The following is a 14,008-nucleotide window of genomic DNA, read 5'->3' as shown; positions in this document are numbered from 1 at the left end:
GTACTTCACGTTCAGGTCCCTGTACTTCACATTCCACCCATGTACTTTACTTCAGCTCCCTGTACTTCACATTCCACTCCTATACTTTACGTTCAGCTCCCTGTACTTCACATTCCGACCCTGTACTTCACATTCCACCCCTGTACTTCACATTCCACCCCTGCACTTCACACTCCACCCCTGTACCTCACATTCCACCCCTTTACTTCACATTCCACCCCTGTACTTCACGTTTAGCTCCCTGTACTTCACATTCCACCACTGTACTTCACATTCCACCCCTGTACTTTACATTCCACCCCTTGTACTTCACATTCCACCCCTGTACTTCACATTCCACCCCCTGTACTTTACATTCCACCCCTGTACTTCACATTCCACCCCTGTACTTCACATTTCACCCCTGTACTTCACATTCCACCCCTGTACTTGACATTCCACCCCTGTACTTCACATTCCACCCCTGTACTTCACATTCCACCCCTGTACTTGACATTCCACCCCTGTACTTCACATTCCACCCCTGTACTTCACATTCCACCCCTATACTTCACGTTCAGCTCCTGTACTTCACATTCTACCCCTACACTTTACGTTCAGCTCCCTGTACTTCACATTCCACCCCTGTACTTGACATTCCACCCGTGTACTTCACATTCCACCCCCTGTACTTTACATTCCACCCCTTGTACTTACATTCCACCCCCTGTACTTCACATTCCACCCATGTACTTCACGTTCAGCTCCCTGTACTTCACATTCCACCCCTGTACTTCACGTTCATCTCCCTGTACTTCACGTTCAGCTCCCTGTACTTCACATTTCACCCCTCCCTTTACTTAACGTTCAGCTCCCTGTACTTCACATTCCACCCCTGTACCTCACATTCCACCCCTGTACTTTACATTCCACCCCTGTACCTCACATGCCACACCTGTACTTCACTTTCCACCCCTGTACCTCACATTCCACCCCTGTACTTCACATTCCACCCCTGTACTTTACGTTCAGCTCCCTGTACTTCTCGTTCCACCCCTATACTTCACACTCCACCCCTGTACCTCACATTCCACCCCTGTACTTCACATTCCACCTCTGTACTTTACATTCCACCCCTGTACTTTACGTTTAGCTCCCTGTACTTCACATTCCACCCCTGTACTTTACATTCCACCCCCTGTACTTCACATTCCACCCCTGTACTTCACATTCCACCCCCTGTACTTTACATTCCACCCCTGTACTTTACATTCCACCCCTGTACTTCACATTCCACCCCTGTACTTCACATTCCACCCCCTGTACTTCACATTCCACCCCCTTTACTTCACATTCCACCCCTGTACTTCACATTCCACCCCCTGTACTTCACATTCCACCCCCTGTACTTCACATTCCACCCCTGTACTTCACATTCCACCCCTGTACTTCACGTTTAGCTCCCTGTACTTCACATTCCACCACTGTACTTCACATTCCACCCCCTGTACTTCACATTCCACCCCTGTACTTCACATTCCACCCCCTGTACTTCACATTCCACCCCTGTACTTCACATTCCACCCCTGTACTTCACATTCCACCCCTGTACTTCACATTCCACCCCCTGTACTTCACGTTTAGCTCCCTGTACTTCACATTCCACCACTTTACTTCACATTCCACCCCCTGTACTTCACATTCCACCCCTGTACTTCACATTCCACCCCCTGTACTTCACATTCCACCCCTGTACTTCACATTCCACCCCTGTACTTCACATTCCACCCCTGTACTTCACGTTTAGCTCCCTGTACTTCACATTCCACCACTGTACTTCACATTCCACCCCCTGTACTTCACATTCCACCCCCTGTACTTCACATTCCACTCCTGTACTTCACATTCCACCCCCTGTACTTCACATTCCACCCCTGTACTTCACATTCCACCCCTGTACTTCACATTCCACCCCTGTACTTCGTAAGCTCAACTTGTTTTGTTTTACCTCCAGCCGCTCTCTTTCAGTTCTTGTAGTCCTGCTGCCAGAAGAGCAGACGCCATGATGCCAACAGTGATGAACAACTGGTACATTGTAATGAGTTGACCCCTGATGTCCGCTGGGGCACATTCTGACACATACACTGGTACTACTGAAGACGCAATTCCTTTAGAGGGAGACAAAGGTGCAAAGAAACCGGTTAGTTCTTAGGAAACACTAGCACTACCCAACAGTGACGCCCAGCCTATATATTGTTTATTTTGTCATCGATTATCTGGCTATTCGTCTGCTTTTCAGTTCTTATTTCCAAATATTTCATACGCTCTATGGTACTTTTTGGCCTGGACCCTTTTTTTCTTTTTACATCCTACAAATCGTTACGCTCACATAATACTTTAGTCGAACTACCAACACCCTACTTTTTTTTATGTTAGCACTTTTAATAAAGCTACCCGCATTGGAAGAATCCCTCAGTGTCTTCTAGTAGTTGATACGTTTAACTAGAACGGTCCGCTTTAAATTGCCCTCCCAAAGACTTCCAGCGTGTCGTTTTTATATCATTTTTCTCTCCCTTTTGACCCGTCACGCCCACCCCCACCACATAAAAACATGAATTTAGTATCTGTTACGTCTTCTAACCCTACCCCTCCCAAACATATACTTTTTTTTGCCCGTGCGGTATTACTTACCCCCCATACACACACACACACACTACGCCGTACAAAACAGTCGCACATACAATCTCTGATTATTCTTTGATATTCTACGGAAATATTTGAAAGTCGCTTTGATGTTTTTCACCTTTTTTATTAGCGGCCCCCGAAAGGGGAAAAGACGCTATTAGTTTTGTGCGAAATGTCTGTCCGTCTGACCGTCTGTCCGTCCGTCCCGTTTAGATCTCGTAAACTAGAAACAATATTGAAAATCCGTCATCACAATATTTTAGACCATTCAAAGTTCTGATGCAACGGCTACTTTTTTTTTCTGAAAGCGAAAAATCTAATTTTTAAAATCAGTTATGCAAGCAGTTTTTTAAAGAGAAAAAGCTAATTAGTATGCATTATAAATTAGATCTAATTTAAAATGAATACTGATCTTATAAACTTCATTTTTCTGAACATTTTTTTTTATTGCGGAAATTATTTATTTTTTTTGAGGATTCGAATAAGAGATTGATTAAGTAGCTAACACTTGAGGATTTATTTCTGTGGATTACTTGTGTTTCTGTGGTTTTTTTTGTGATTCTGCGGATTTTTGTGTGTTACTGTTTAGAGTGGACGGCGCGAGGGTTGTGTAGTAAAGTACTGTGTAGTTTGTAGTGTAGTTATCGTCTCTTTTCTGTCTCTGTACTTGTGATAAACCCTTGTAAAAATGTCAGTTAAGACATTTTTTATTGAAAAAAAGGACCTGGATGGTGGACTTGTCTACGCCCCAGGTACCTTGTAGAGATGGGAATCGAACCCAACTTTTTAAGTTCGGGTTCGGTCAGATTTAAGTTCGAGTTCGGTTCGGTTCGATGACGAGTATAGTTCGAGTTCGGTTCGGTTCGGTCAGGTCTAAAGTTCGGGTTCGGCTCGGTTCGATGTTATGAAATTATGTAATAGCAAAATTAAGTTATAAGGTTTAATGCAATGTATTAGTTAAAACACTTTTATTTGAATTTTTACATAAAACAAATACTTTGCAATATATAATAGGCCTATGGGCAATACTTTTTCCAAAATAATGTTGCCTACATACATTTTAAGCGTTGTAAAAATTTCTTAATGGAGATAGAAATGAAGATGCGCAGGTTTTCGCTCAAGTCGGCAAGTGGTTTAATTTAGGGCGTGACTCGGCGCTAAGCGAATTTTTTTTAAAAGGCTAATATCGATGTGCTTTCTTTCAGAAGGCACTATTCATCATAATAAAAAAAAGTCGAGGGCCATATTAAATCTAATAATAAAGAGGCAGACCTGGCCAATAGAATTATGCAAAGGACATTCTAGGTAAGCCTACATATTGCGCACGTACTTCTATAATGGGCGTGATCTTTTTAAAGAAATATTCTTCGTGTAAAGACGTCTCTATGGAGGATTTTTTTTTCACACAAAAGTCGTCACTATAATAAATTGCAATATACGGAAGAAATTTGACTATTCTGAGACAAAAAAAATTGCAGAAGAATCACACTAGCGGAGATGTTTTAAAATGTTTTCTTCAAAATGTTTTTTGTCCCATATTGTGCATACGCGCCTCGCAAAAGCAGTCTTCAGTTGACAAGGTCTTATTAGAAGATACAATGACATCTCCTACTTAATATATTTTAATTTTTAAACATGTAATTATACCAATATTCAGATAAGTTACACTAAAAATAAAACTTTTTTCTATGCCCCCTCTCCTTGTTAGTTGGTCGTTGGTTTGTCGCTTACAAACAGCTAGTATAACTGAACCAATAAAGGCCTTTTTATATTTTTACCGGTAAGGATAGTATAGAGGAACTTCTTATGGTCCGACAGTTACGCTGGGCAGGGCACGTATCCCGTATGGGAGACGAACGCATGCCAAAGGCAGTCTTTTTTTTTTTTGGTGAGCTAAAAGGTGGTCGACGTAACAGAGGCTCCCCACGGAAACGCTTTAAAGACCAGCTTAGGCGTCAACTTTGCTTAGCTGACACAGAAGAGAGCACCTGGTTGCATGCGGCCTTAGAACGAGTCAGTTGGAGTTCACTCCCGAAGGCCGCGGGATACACATTTGAGACCAAAAGAAAATCCGCTGCAGAGGACAAACGCAGACGCGTTCTGCAGTGGTTCTGCTTGCCCTGGATGTGGCAAAATATGTAGGTCGCAGCTGAGCCTGCGCAGCCATGGGAAAAACTGCATTCCTCACTAATCTTCGGACTCGAAGACAAGTCTTATAATAATATATAAACTTAAAAAACTTTAAAATAATATAGCCTAACTGTTATTACAATATTCACATATTTAAATTGTGATAGAGATGTAAAATTAATTAAATATACTGATATTTAAACTAAATCTAGGTCACCACAAAACAACATCTTTACTCTTTCATATCTCAAGATAGTCTGCCGTTTCACATTTGCATTACGCTAATTTCATCATCGTCAATGCATAAAAACCAATCAATCGCTTAACCTCTTCTTACCGCCACCAGAAAACACATACACACACACTCTGACACCCCTTTTTGTGAGGAAATTGCGTCTCCACATCCCCCAATTCAAGGTACTCGCCATCCCCACCTACAGGGGAGAACCCAAAGTTTGAGAAACGCTGCATTAAAAATACGGATAATCAATAATGCAAAACAGAATAATAGTAAAAATATTAAGCGGCGTAGATAGGAATTTTTCATCATTTGGGGGCCGGGGAGGGGCTGGACCTCTTTGGGGACCCCTGCATTTTGCGTAATATTGAATATTTATTGTAAAAAACACTCATTTGGGGCCCCCCTCAAGTGGGGGCTCGTGGGGATACACTCTCTAATAGGCAAAAACTATTCTACTCTCAACTAACAGCCATCTCAAATAAAAGTGACAATATTATAATGTTTACTTTTTACTTACTAGGAACTAGAGTCTAGATCTAGATCTAATTAGAGGGCGCCTATTCGACTCAAAACCAATATTGCAAACAGCCCGCGAAAATTCAAGGCTAGGAGAGAGTCGGCACATACGAAAAACCCATGGGAATTACAGCGCGCCGCTTTTTTTTTCTTTTTAAAGTTTTTAAAATACCCCCCCCCTTTTCCCAAGTTTTCAAAGTATAATGGAATCATTAGAATAAAAAAAAATATTTAAGTAATTTTTTATATTTTTTTAAACCCAAAATATAAAAAAAGGGATGAACAAATTGCAAAATTAGTTCGGTTAAGAAAAGGAAGGTTCGTTCGGTTCGGTTCGTACCAAGCAGTTTCAAAGTTCGGGTTCGGTTCGGTTCGGTCATAAGTGAGGTTCGAGTTCGGTTCGTTCGGTTCGGGTTCGGTTCGTTTCCCATCTCTAGTACCTTGCTTCTAAAGCTGTCAGGCCAAGGGGCTGTTAAGGCCACTATGGCGAGCCTAATAGAGTGCCTGAAACTAGAGATGGGAAACGAACCGAACCCGAACCGAACGAACCGAACTCGAACCTCACTTATGACCGAACCGAACAGAACCCGAACTTTGAAACTGCTTGGTACGAACCGAACCGAACGAACCCTCCTTTTCTTAACCGAACTAATTTTGCAATTTTTGCATCCCTTTTTTATATTTTGTGTTTAAAAAAAATAATTACTTAAATATTTTATTTAAATTCTAATGATTCCATTATACTTTGAAAACTTTGGAGGGGGTGGTGGTATTTTGAAAAAAAAAAAGCGGCGCGCTTTGATTCCCATGGGTTTTTCCGTACGTGCCGACTCTCCCCCTAACCTTGAATTTTCGCGGGCTGTTTGCAATATTGGTTTTGAGTCGAATAGGCGCCCTCTAATTAGATCTAGATCTAGATTCAAGTTCCTAGTAAGTAGAAAGTCAACATTAAAATATTGTCACTTTTATTTGAGATGACTGTTAGTTGAGAGTAGAATATTTTTTGCCGATTAGAGAGTGTAGATATCTACAATAAGTTCATTTGTGTTCTAGTTTAAAATAAATTTTAATTATCTTCTATTAAGTGATTTATTTTTACAAAATTGTGAAGTATTCCATATTGGAATATTATCAGTGGCGTAGAAAGGGTGGGGGAGGAGGGGGAGAAATGTAAAATCCCCCCGAGCCCCCACTTGAGGGGGGCCCCAAATGAGTGTTTTTTTACAATAAATATTCAATATTACGCAAAATGCAGGGGGCAAAGAGTAAAGACGTTGTTTTGTGGTGACCTAGATTTTGTTTAAATATCAGTTTATTTCATTTATATTACATCTCTATCTCAAGCTAAATATGTGAATATTGTAATAACAGTTAGTGAGTTAGGCTATATTGAGTTGTTCAGATAAAAACTTTATTTTAAAGTTTATTAAGTTTAAATGTTATTATAAGGCTTGTCTTCGAGTCCGAAGATTAGTGAGGAATGCAGTTTTTCCCATGGCTGCGCTTGCCCAGCTGTGACCTACATATTTTTCCACATCCAGGGCAAGCATAACCACTGTTCGCAGGTGGTCAATTTAGTTTTTCTTTTCGCGTCTGCGTTTGTCCCCGGCAGCGGATTTTCTTTTGGTCTCAAATGTGTATCCCGCGGCCTTCGGGAGTGAATTCCAACTGACTCGTTCTAAGGCCGCATGCAACCAGGTGCTCTCTTCTATGTCAGCTAAGCAAAGTTGACGCCTAAGCTGGTCTTTGAAGCGTTTTCGTGGGGCGCATCTGTAACGTCGACCACCTTTTAGCTCACCAAAACAAAAAGACTGCCTTTCGCATACGTTCGTCTCCCATACGGGATACGTGCCCTACCCAGCATAACTGTCGGACCATAAGAAGTCCATCTATACTATCCATACCGGTAAAAATATAAAACGCCTATATTGGTTCAATTGTACGAGCTGTTTGTAAGCGACAAACCAACGACCAACTAACAAAGAGAGGGGGCATCGAAAAAAAAAGTTTTATTTTTAGTGTAACTTATCTGAATATAAGTATAATTACATGTTTAAAAATTAAAATATATTAAGTGGAGATGTCATTTTATCTTCTAATAACACCTTGTCAACTGAAGACTGCTTTTTGCGAGGCGCGTATGCACAATATGGTTCAAAACGTTTTGAAGTAAACATTTTAAAACATCTCCGCTAGTGTGATTCTTCTGCATTTTTTTTTTGTCTCAGAATAGTCGAGTTTCTTCCGTATATTGCAATTTATTATAGTGACGACTTATGTGTGATACAAAATCCTCGATAGATCTTTACACGAAGAATATTTCTTTAAAAAGATAGAAGTACGTGCGCAATATGTAGGCCTACCTAGAATGTCCCTTGCATAATTCTATTGGCCAGGTCTGCCTCTTTATTATTAGATTTAATACGGTCCTCGACTTTTTTTTTTATTATGATGAATAGTGCGTTCTGAAAGAAAGCACATCGATATTAGCCTTTTTAAAAAATTCGCTTAGCGCCTAGTCACGCACTGAATTAAACCATTGGCCGACTTGAGCGAAAACCTGCCGCATCTTCATTTCTATCTCCATTAAGAAATTTTTACAACGCTTTAATTGTATTTAGGCAACATTATTTTGGAAAAAGTATTGCCCATAGGCCTATTATATATTGCAAAGTATTTGTTTCATGTAAAAACTCAAATAAAAAAGTTTTAACTAATAAATTGCATTAAACCTTATAACTTAATTTTGCTATTACATAATTTCATAGCATCGAACCGAGCCGAACCCGAACTTTAGACCTGACCGAACCGAACCCGAACTATACTCGTCATCGAACCGAACCGAACTCGAACTTAAATCTGACCGAACCGATCCGAACCCGAACTTTAAAAGTTGGGTTCGATTCCCATCTCTACCTGAAACTAACACCGGACGAAGTGAGTTCTCTCTATCGCTTCGAGAACCCCTTTGTCTGGTTCCTGGTCCCAACATCCACCCGTATACTAGGGAAATCATTCGGGAATGATAAGGACTTCAAGGTAGATGTCTGTACCTTAGAAGACGAAAAAATCAGGGTTACCCTTCACTGGGTAGCACCAACCATAAACAAATCAAAGATAGGAGAAATCTTTGGAGCCTTTGCAGAAGAAGGCTCCAAGATAGAGCCAATCAAGCTAGGCAACTCAGATAAGTGGGCGGCTTGGATCAAACTCCGCAAACAGACTGAACTCCCACATTATATTCAGTTACGATATGAGGACGATCCGAGGACCTACAAGGTCCTCGTGACCATCCCGGGACGTAGACAACAGTTCTGGCATTGCGGACAGGATCAGCACTGGTCAAACCAGTGTCCAAATAGGGCGAACCCCAGACGGGACCAAAACCCCACAGAAGGTGCAAAGGAGGTAGGAGGGAAAATCTCCTATGCCATGGCCCTTAAAGGGGAGGGAGAGAAAAAGCAATCAGAGATTGATCAACAGCTAAAAAAAGATGGCTTCACAATGGTTGAAAGCAGCAAAGGAGGGGAAAAAAACAAATAGAAGCTATGGGAGCTACTCCAAGTGGTCTCCCCCCACCTAACAGCCCTGAAAACAAATCTAAGCAAAGTAAAAAAATTAAAACATCCGGAGGGGCAAGTTCAGCACCCACCACCCCAACCAAAATAACAAGAAAGAGGGCCCTCTCTCTCTCTTCCTCATCAGAGGATCTAAACGAGGATCCCCGGGTAGAGGAGGAGAAAAGAGAGGAAGAACAGTTGAAGCTCGAGCTGAACTTTCCAGACTCCCCGTCAGTGCTAGTCATAGATGAGGGCGAGGACCCTAACACACATTCAAACACATAAACAACAAAGCAACTCTTAAAGATAAAACGCACACACACACAATAGAATAACAAACACGCAAACCAATCTCACACACTCATGGCAGACATCAAAATTTTGACACTCAACATCAGAGGGCTTAACAATAAACACACCTACATAGCACACCTCACAAGGAAATACAAGCCAGATTTTATCTTTCTGCAAGAGACCAACACACAGTTAGAGTACAAGGCCAAAAAAGCAGTCTCTCTTATGGGCCTCCGGGAGGGTTATTTTAGTTTAGGTAGAAAGCCACGAGGGACAGCCATTTTACAAACATCCAATAGGTTTTCAACCACACACTCATATCAAGACAATAGCGGGAGGATAGTAATAATTAGGACAATCTCACAAAAACACACATACACGTTAGTCAACATTTATGCACCCGCTCAAAAAAAAGAGAAACACGAGTTTTTTGGAATGCTAAGTGACATTCTACACACTCAGTACGCAGGAGAAAATTTGATAGTAGGGGGTGATTTAAATTACATTGATTCCCAATTAGACAAGCAAAACACAAACACAGAGGGTCCTACTCCTCATGTAACAATTAAAACGCATGACTATTTGGGGGGAGTCATCAAGGCTTTCCGGTTAGTAGATGCCTATAGAGAAGTAGAGGTCACGGGCCGGGTCACCACGTTCAGGGACAAGGCACACCAAATAGAAACACGGATAGATAGAGTGTATGTGCCAAGGGCGTGCGAAACAAAAAGTGTAACGCATCTCGTAGAGACCTTACAATATACAGACCACAAAGGAGTCTTAGTGGAACTGCTGAACCCAAAACTAAAAAAGAAAAAACAAAAAACACCGATCTGGAAACTTAACAACGACCTCCTAAATGACCCGCTCTATTTAAAAACAATCGCAAACCTCCTCAAAAATATAATACATGACTCAAACACACCCCATTTCAAAGTCACACAAATATGGACGCTAATTAAAAGCTCCATTAAGCAGCAAAGCCAAATACTGGCCACACTAGTTAACTCAAAAAGGAAAAAAGAAGAGGAAAGACTTAAAAATTTACTAACACACGAAGAAGACGAAGCAGCCAAAACACATATACTAACACAACTAGAAGAACTATTTAACTATCAATACAAAGGAGCGGAATTGAGGTGCAAAAGTAAAAAAATAACCGATGGGCCTAACAAACTTTTTTTATCAGCAGAACAAAAAAAAAAACATTCAAATTGACAGAACTATTGACAACATTGTTGATAGTAAAGGAGAAACTATACAAGACCTGGACAAAATAACAGACACATTTACGAAACACTTTACTAATTTGTATGACAAGGAACAGACGGACGACAACGCACAAAAAGTATTTTTACAGAACTGCAAAGAAATACCAATTACAGAACAGATAGAGACAGACGCTCCCTTTACGCTAGACGAACTGAGGGCTGCTTTAGATATAACACAAAACAACAAATCCCCTGGCCCAGACGGTCTGACGTTTGAATTTTACAAAGCCTTTTTTCCCCAAATAGGACCCCTACTATTAAATCTATACAGCGACATGTTAGTGACAGAACAGTTACCTAGAGATTTCAACTTAGCATACATCACACTTCTACCAAAAAAACCAATAAAACAACACCTCACCTAGCGACTTTCGACCGATCTCACTTCTAAACACCGACTACAAACTCCTGACGAAAATGATTTTTTTAAGACTAAAACCCCTCATACCACACTTAATAGGACAGGACCAATACTGTAGCAACCCAGACAAAAACATCGACGAACTTAACCATTTTTTAAGAGACATTATATATTACTGTAAAGACAAAGACTTGAAAGCAGCCCTCTTTTCTATTGACCAGGAAAAAGCCTTTGACAGAATAGACCATGATTACCTTTTTCAAAATACTAGACAAGACGAAGACAGATGGAAGAATGAAGAAATACATAAAGCTAGTTTACACTGATGCCACAAGCAAACTCATAATAAACCAAACCCTTTGTGGCAGTATCCCTATTAGATCTGTTAGACAAGGGTGTCCCCTTTCTCCCTTTTTATACACCCTTTGCCTAGAACCCCTTTTAGAAACCATCAGGCTAGATAGTGGAATCATGGGGATAAAAATCCCAGGCCCCACGCCCGTAGTTAAAGTTAAAGCATACGCTGATGACACCACCCTTTTTCCCTCCTCAGAAAAAGACATAGCCGCAATCATAGATAAGTTTATTCAATTTGGGCGGGCAAACGGGTCAAAAATCAACATAAATAAATCTTGTATTATGGGATTGGGCAGGTGGGAAATCCCCTTAAACATCCCCTTTAACCTTAAAATAGAGAAGGCAATTAAAATATGCGGCATCACGTCGACAAGCAACCCAACATATTACCACACACAGCAGTGGGAAAATATTTTAAACAAAACAAAAAACACACTTAAAAGATTTCATTATACAGCAACTACTATATTTGGTAGAGCAATACTAGTACACAACCTGGTCATCCCGAAGATAGTTTATTTAGCAAACATCACAGAACCTCCACCAACTTTTATACCAAGCATAAACACAATCATTAGGAATTTTATATTTAAAAGCACTATCAGGAACATTAAACACACAACACTTATACAAAACAAAGAGGATGGGGGGATAAACTTACAGGACGTCAGAACCAAAATACAAGCACTTAGATTAAAATACATAGGACAAGTAGCCAAGAACCCAAACAATTTTCCATTAACAATATACTACTACGGCTTAAGGTTAAATAAAATAATTCCAATAAAAAATGACACCCCACATCACTTTGGTACAAACACACATCCATTTTACAGATCCATATCAAGAATACTCCCCGGCAATGAACATCTAATACACAGTAAATTAAAAGACACATATACAACACTTAAGAAACAGTTACAAGAAAGATTATTCAATAGGATCAAATGGAGTAGAGAGTTAGGTGTAACAGATTTCAGAGACACTTTTATAAACCTACACAGCAAACACATTACACCCAAAGCCAGAGAAATAACATACAGACTAATCTTCGGGATGACCCCTGTAGGAAGTAAGAAAAGAAATGTACACACATGTGTTTTCTGTCACACAGATAATGGTAACAATGAAAGCCATATTTTTTAAAATGTAAAATATTTGATAATGTTAGATGCACTATGAAAGTCCTACTAGAGGCAAACTGTAAGACCAATGTTAATCTTAACCTAGCTATTGTTTTAAATAAATTGCCTAAAATCAAAAGTAAGATGATTCATAAATTTAATCTAATAATAGTGAGTGAATACAGAAATCTTGTGTGGCACAGTAGAATTAAAGTTGTTAATAACAATGTATCTTTAAATCCTTATAATCTAGAGTTAATATTTAGAAAAATAATTGAACATAGAATTGATAACTATACTGGTTAGATAGAAATTGTAATTATTGTATAATTTATTGTCCTTGATTAAATTGTCAGACCTCAGAGATAAAAATCTAAATACTGTAATCATTCTGTAAAGTTACTCTATTGGTATTATGTCAGTTAGTTTAAGTGGTTTTGCGAGTGTGTGAGAGTGTGTATGTACCTGGGTTAAAGAGAGTTTGGGCTGAGAGATGCGGGATAGGAATCAAATTGAACTTTATTTATCTATGGAAAACTACTCAAGAACTGTCTTTTAAAGGGAAGTCAACACTTTAGAAGAATTATTTCTCCCTCGCGGTTACGTCCTCTTTGATCACATGATCGGAGAGCATGTCACAAGTCAACAACAAGTGTGTCTGTACAACACTCACAGAACACGGCAAGCCCGTGGAAACGTAACAAGAACACTATGACAATGTCTATATCTTAGCGGCAGCCTCATCCTAGACATACCGGGAAACAAAGGAACAAGAAAACAAGACGCAACTGAATGGAGCCTGCGAAGAGACTAGAAACAAAAATAACCAAAACCAATAATCCTAAAGAATATAGACAAGGGCAGACAATTGAAAGTCAAGAATCTTTTATGAATAATGTAATAGTTTAAGACAAATTAACTATTTTTTATTTATTTATCAATTTTTTTTTATTTATTTTTTTTAAACCCCTCGTAATGAGAGAAAAAAGAATCCTTAATCGACACTCCTATCCTGAAATAATTTACACATGACCCTAACAGAACCCTGAACAATTGTGATACAGCAGCACCTTTGCTTGGTTAACTATCCCAGAACGATTCTAACAGACCCAAGGGCCACCTTCATGATGCTAGAGTAGCCCTCTTACATCTCAAGGGGACCTTTAAAAATTGTCGTGAGAGGGATTAACCTGTTCCCTGATCAGTCTTTTTAAATACACAAGGCATACAAGGCAGCTGTATAAAACCTATATTAGCTTGCCTTGCCTAATTACTTGCTACTACCTGGGAACATAGCATTGCTACAAAGTCAATTTCCGGAAAGATTGTTAATGTTGCTGTGCAGCTTTGTTAATAAACTCATTTATGTAGAAGATTGTTACTGTTAAAGCAAAAATACTGAGGCCACTTATCAAGGAAGTCCTTTTTCTCTGTATTACTTTATAGAAAAGATGTTGTTCTGTTGTGTAAAATTAAATATTATTATATGT

The 14,008-nt window shown here is 39.7% G+C and overlaps 1 protein-coding gene across 2 annotated transcripts in view; it reads right to left on the bottom strand.

Annotated features, from left to right (window-relative positions):
• LOC106052400 (proton myo-inositol cotransporter-like) overlaps positions 1-14,008 on the bottom strand; it is a 43,705-nt gene that overhangs the window by 23,226 nt on the left and 6,471 nt on the right. For both annotated transcript variants that reach the window (XM_056026976.1, XM_056026977.1), the window contains exon 4: positions 1,988-2,147. In XM_056026976.1, the coding sequence (XP_055882951.1) occupies positions 1,988-2,147 (160 nt within the window). The remainder of the gene's footprint in view (positions 1-1,987; positions 2,148-14,008) is intronic.

This window comes from Biomphalaria glabrata, chromosome 4, assembly GCF_947242115.1.
Source record: "Biomphalaria glabrata chromosome 4, xgBioGlab47.1, whole genome shotgun sequence".
Classification (NCBI taxonomy): domain Eukaryota; kingdom Metazoa; phylum Mollusca; class Gastropoda; family Planorbidae; genus Biomphalaria; species Biomphalaria glabrata.
This window is presented reverse-complemented; position numbering and strand designations above follow the sequence as displayed.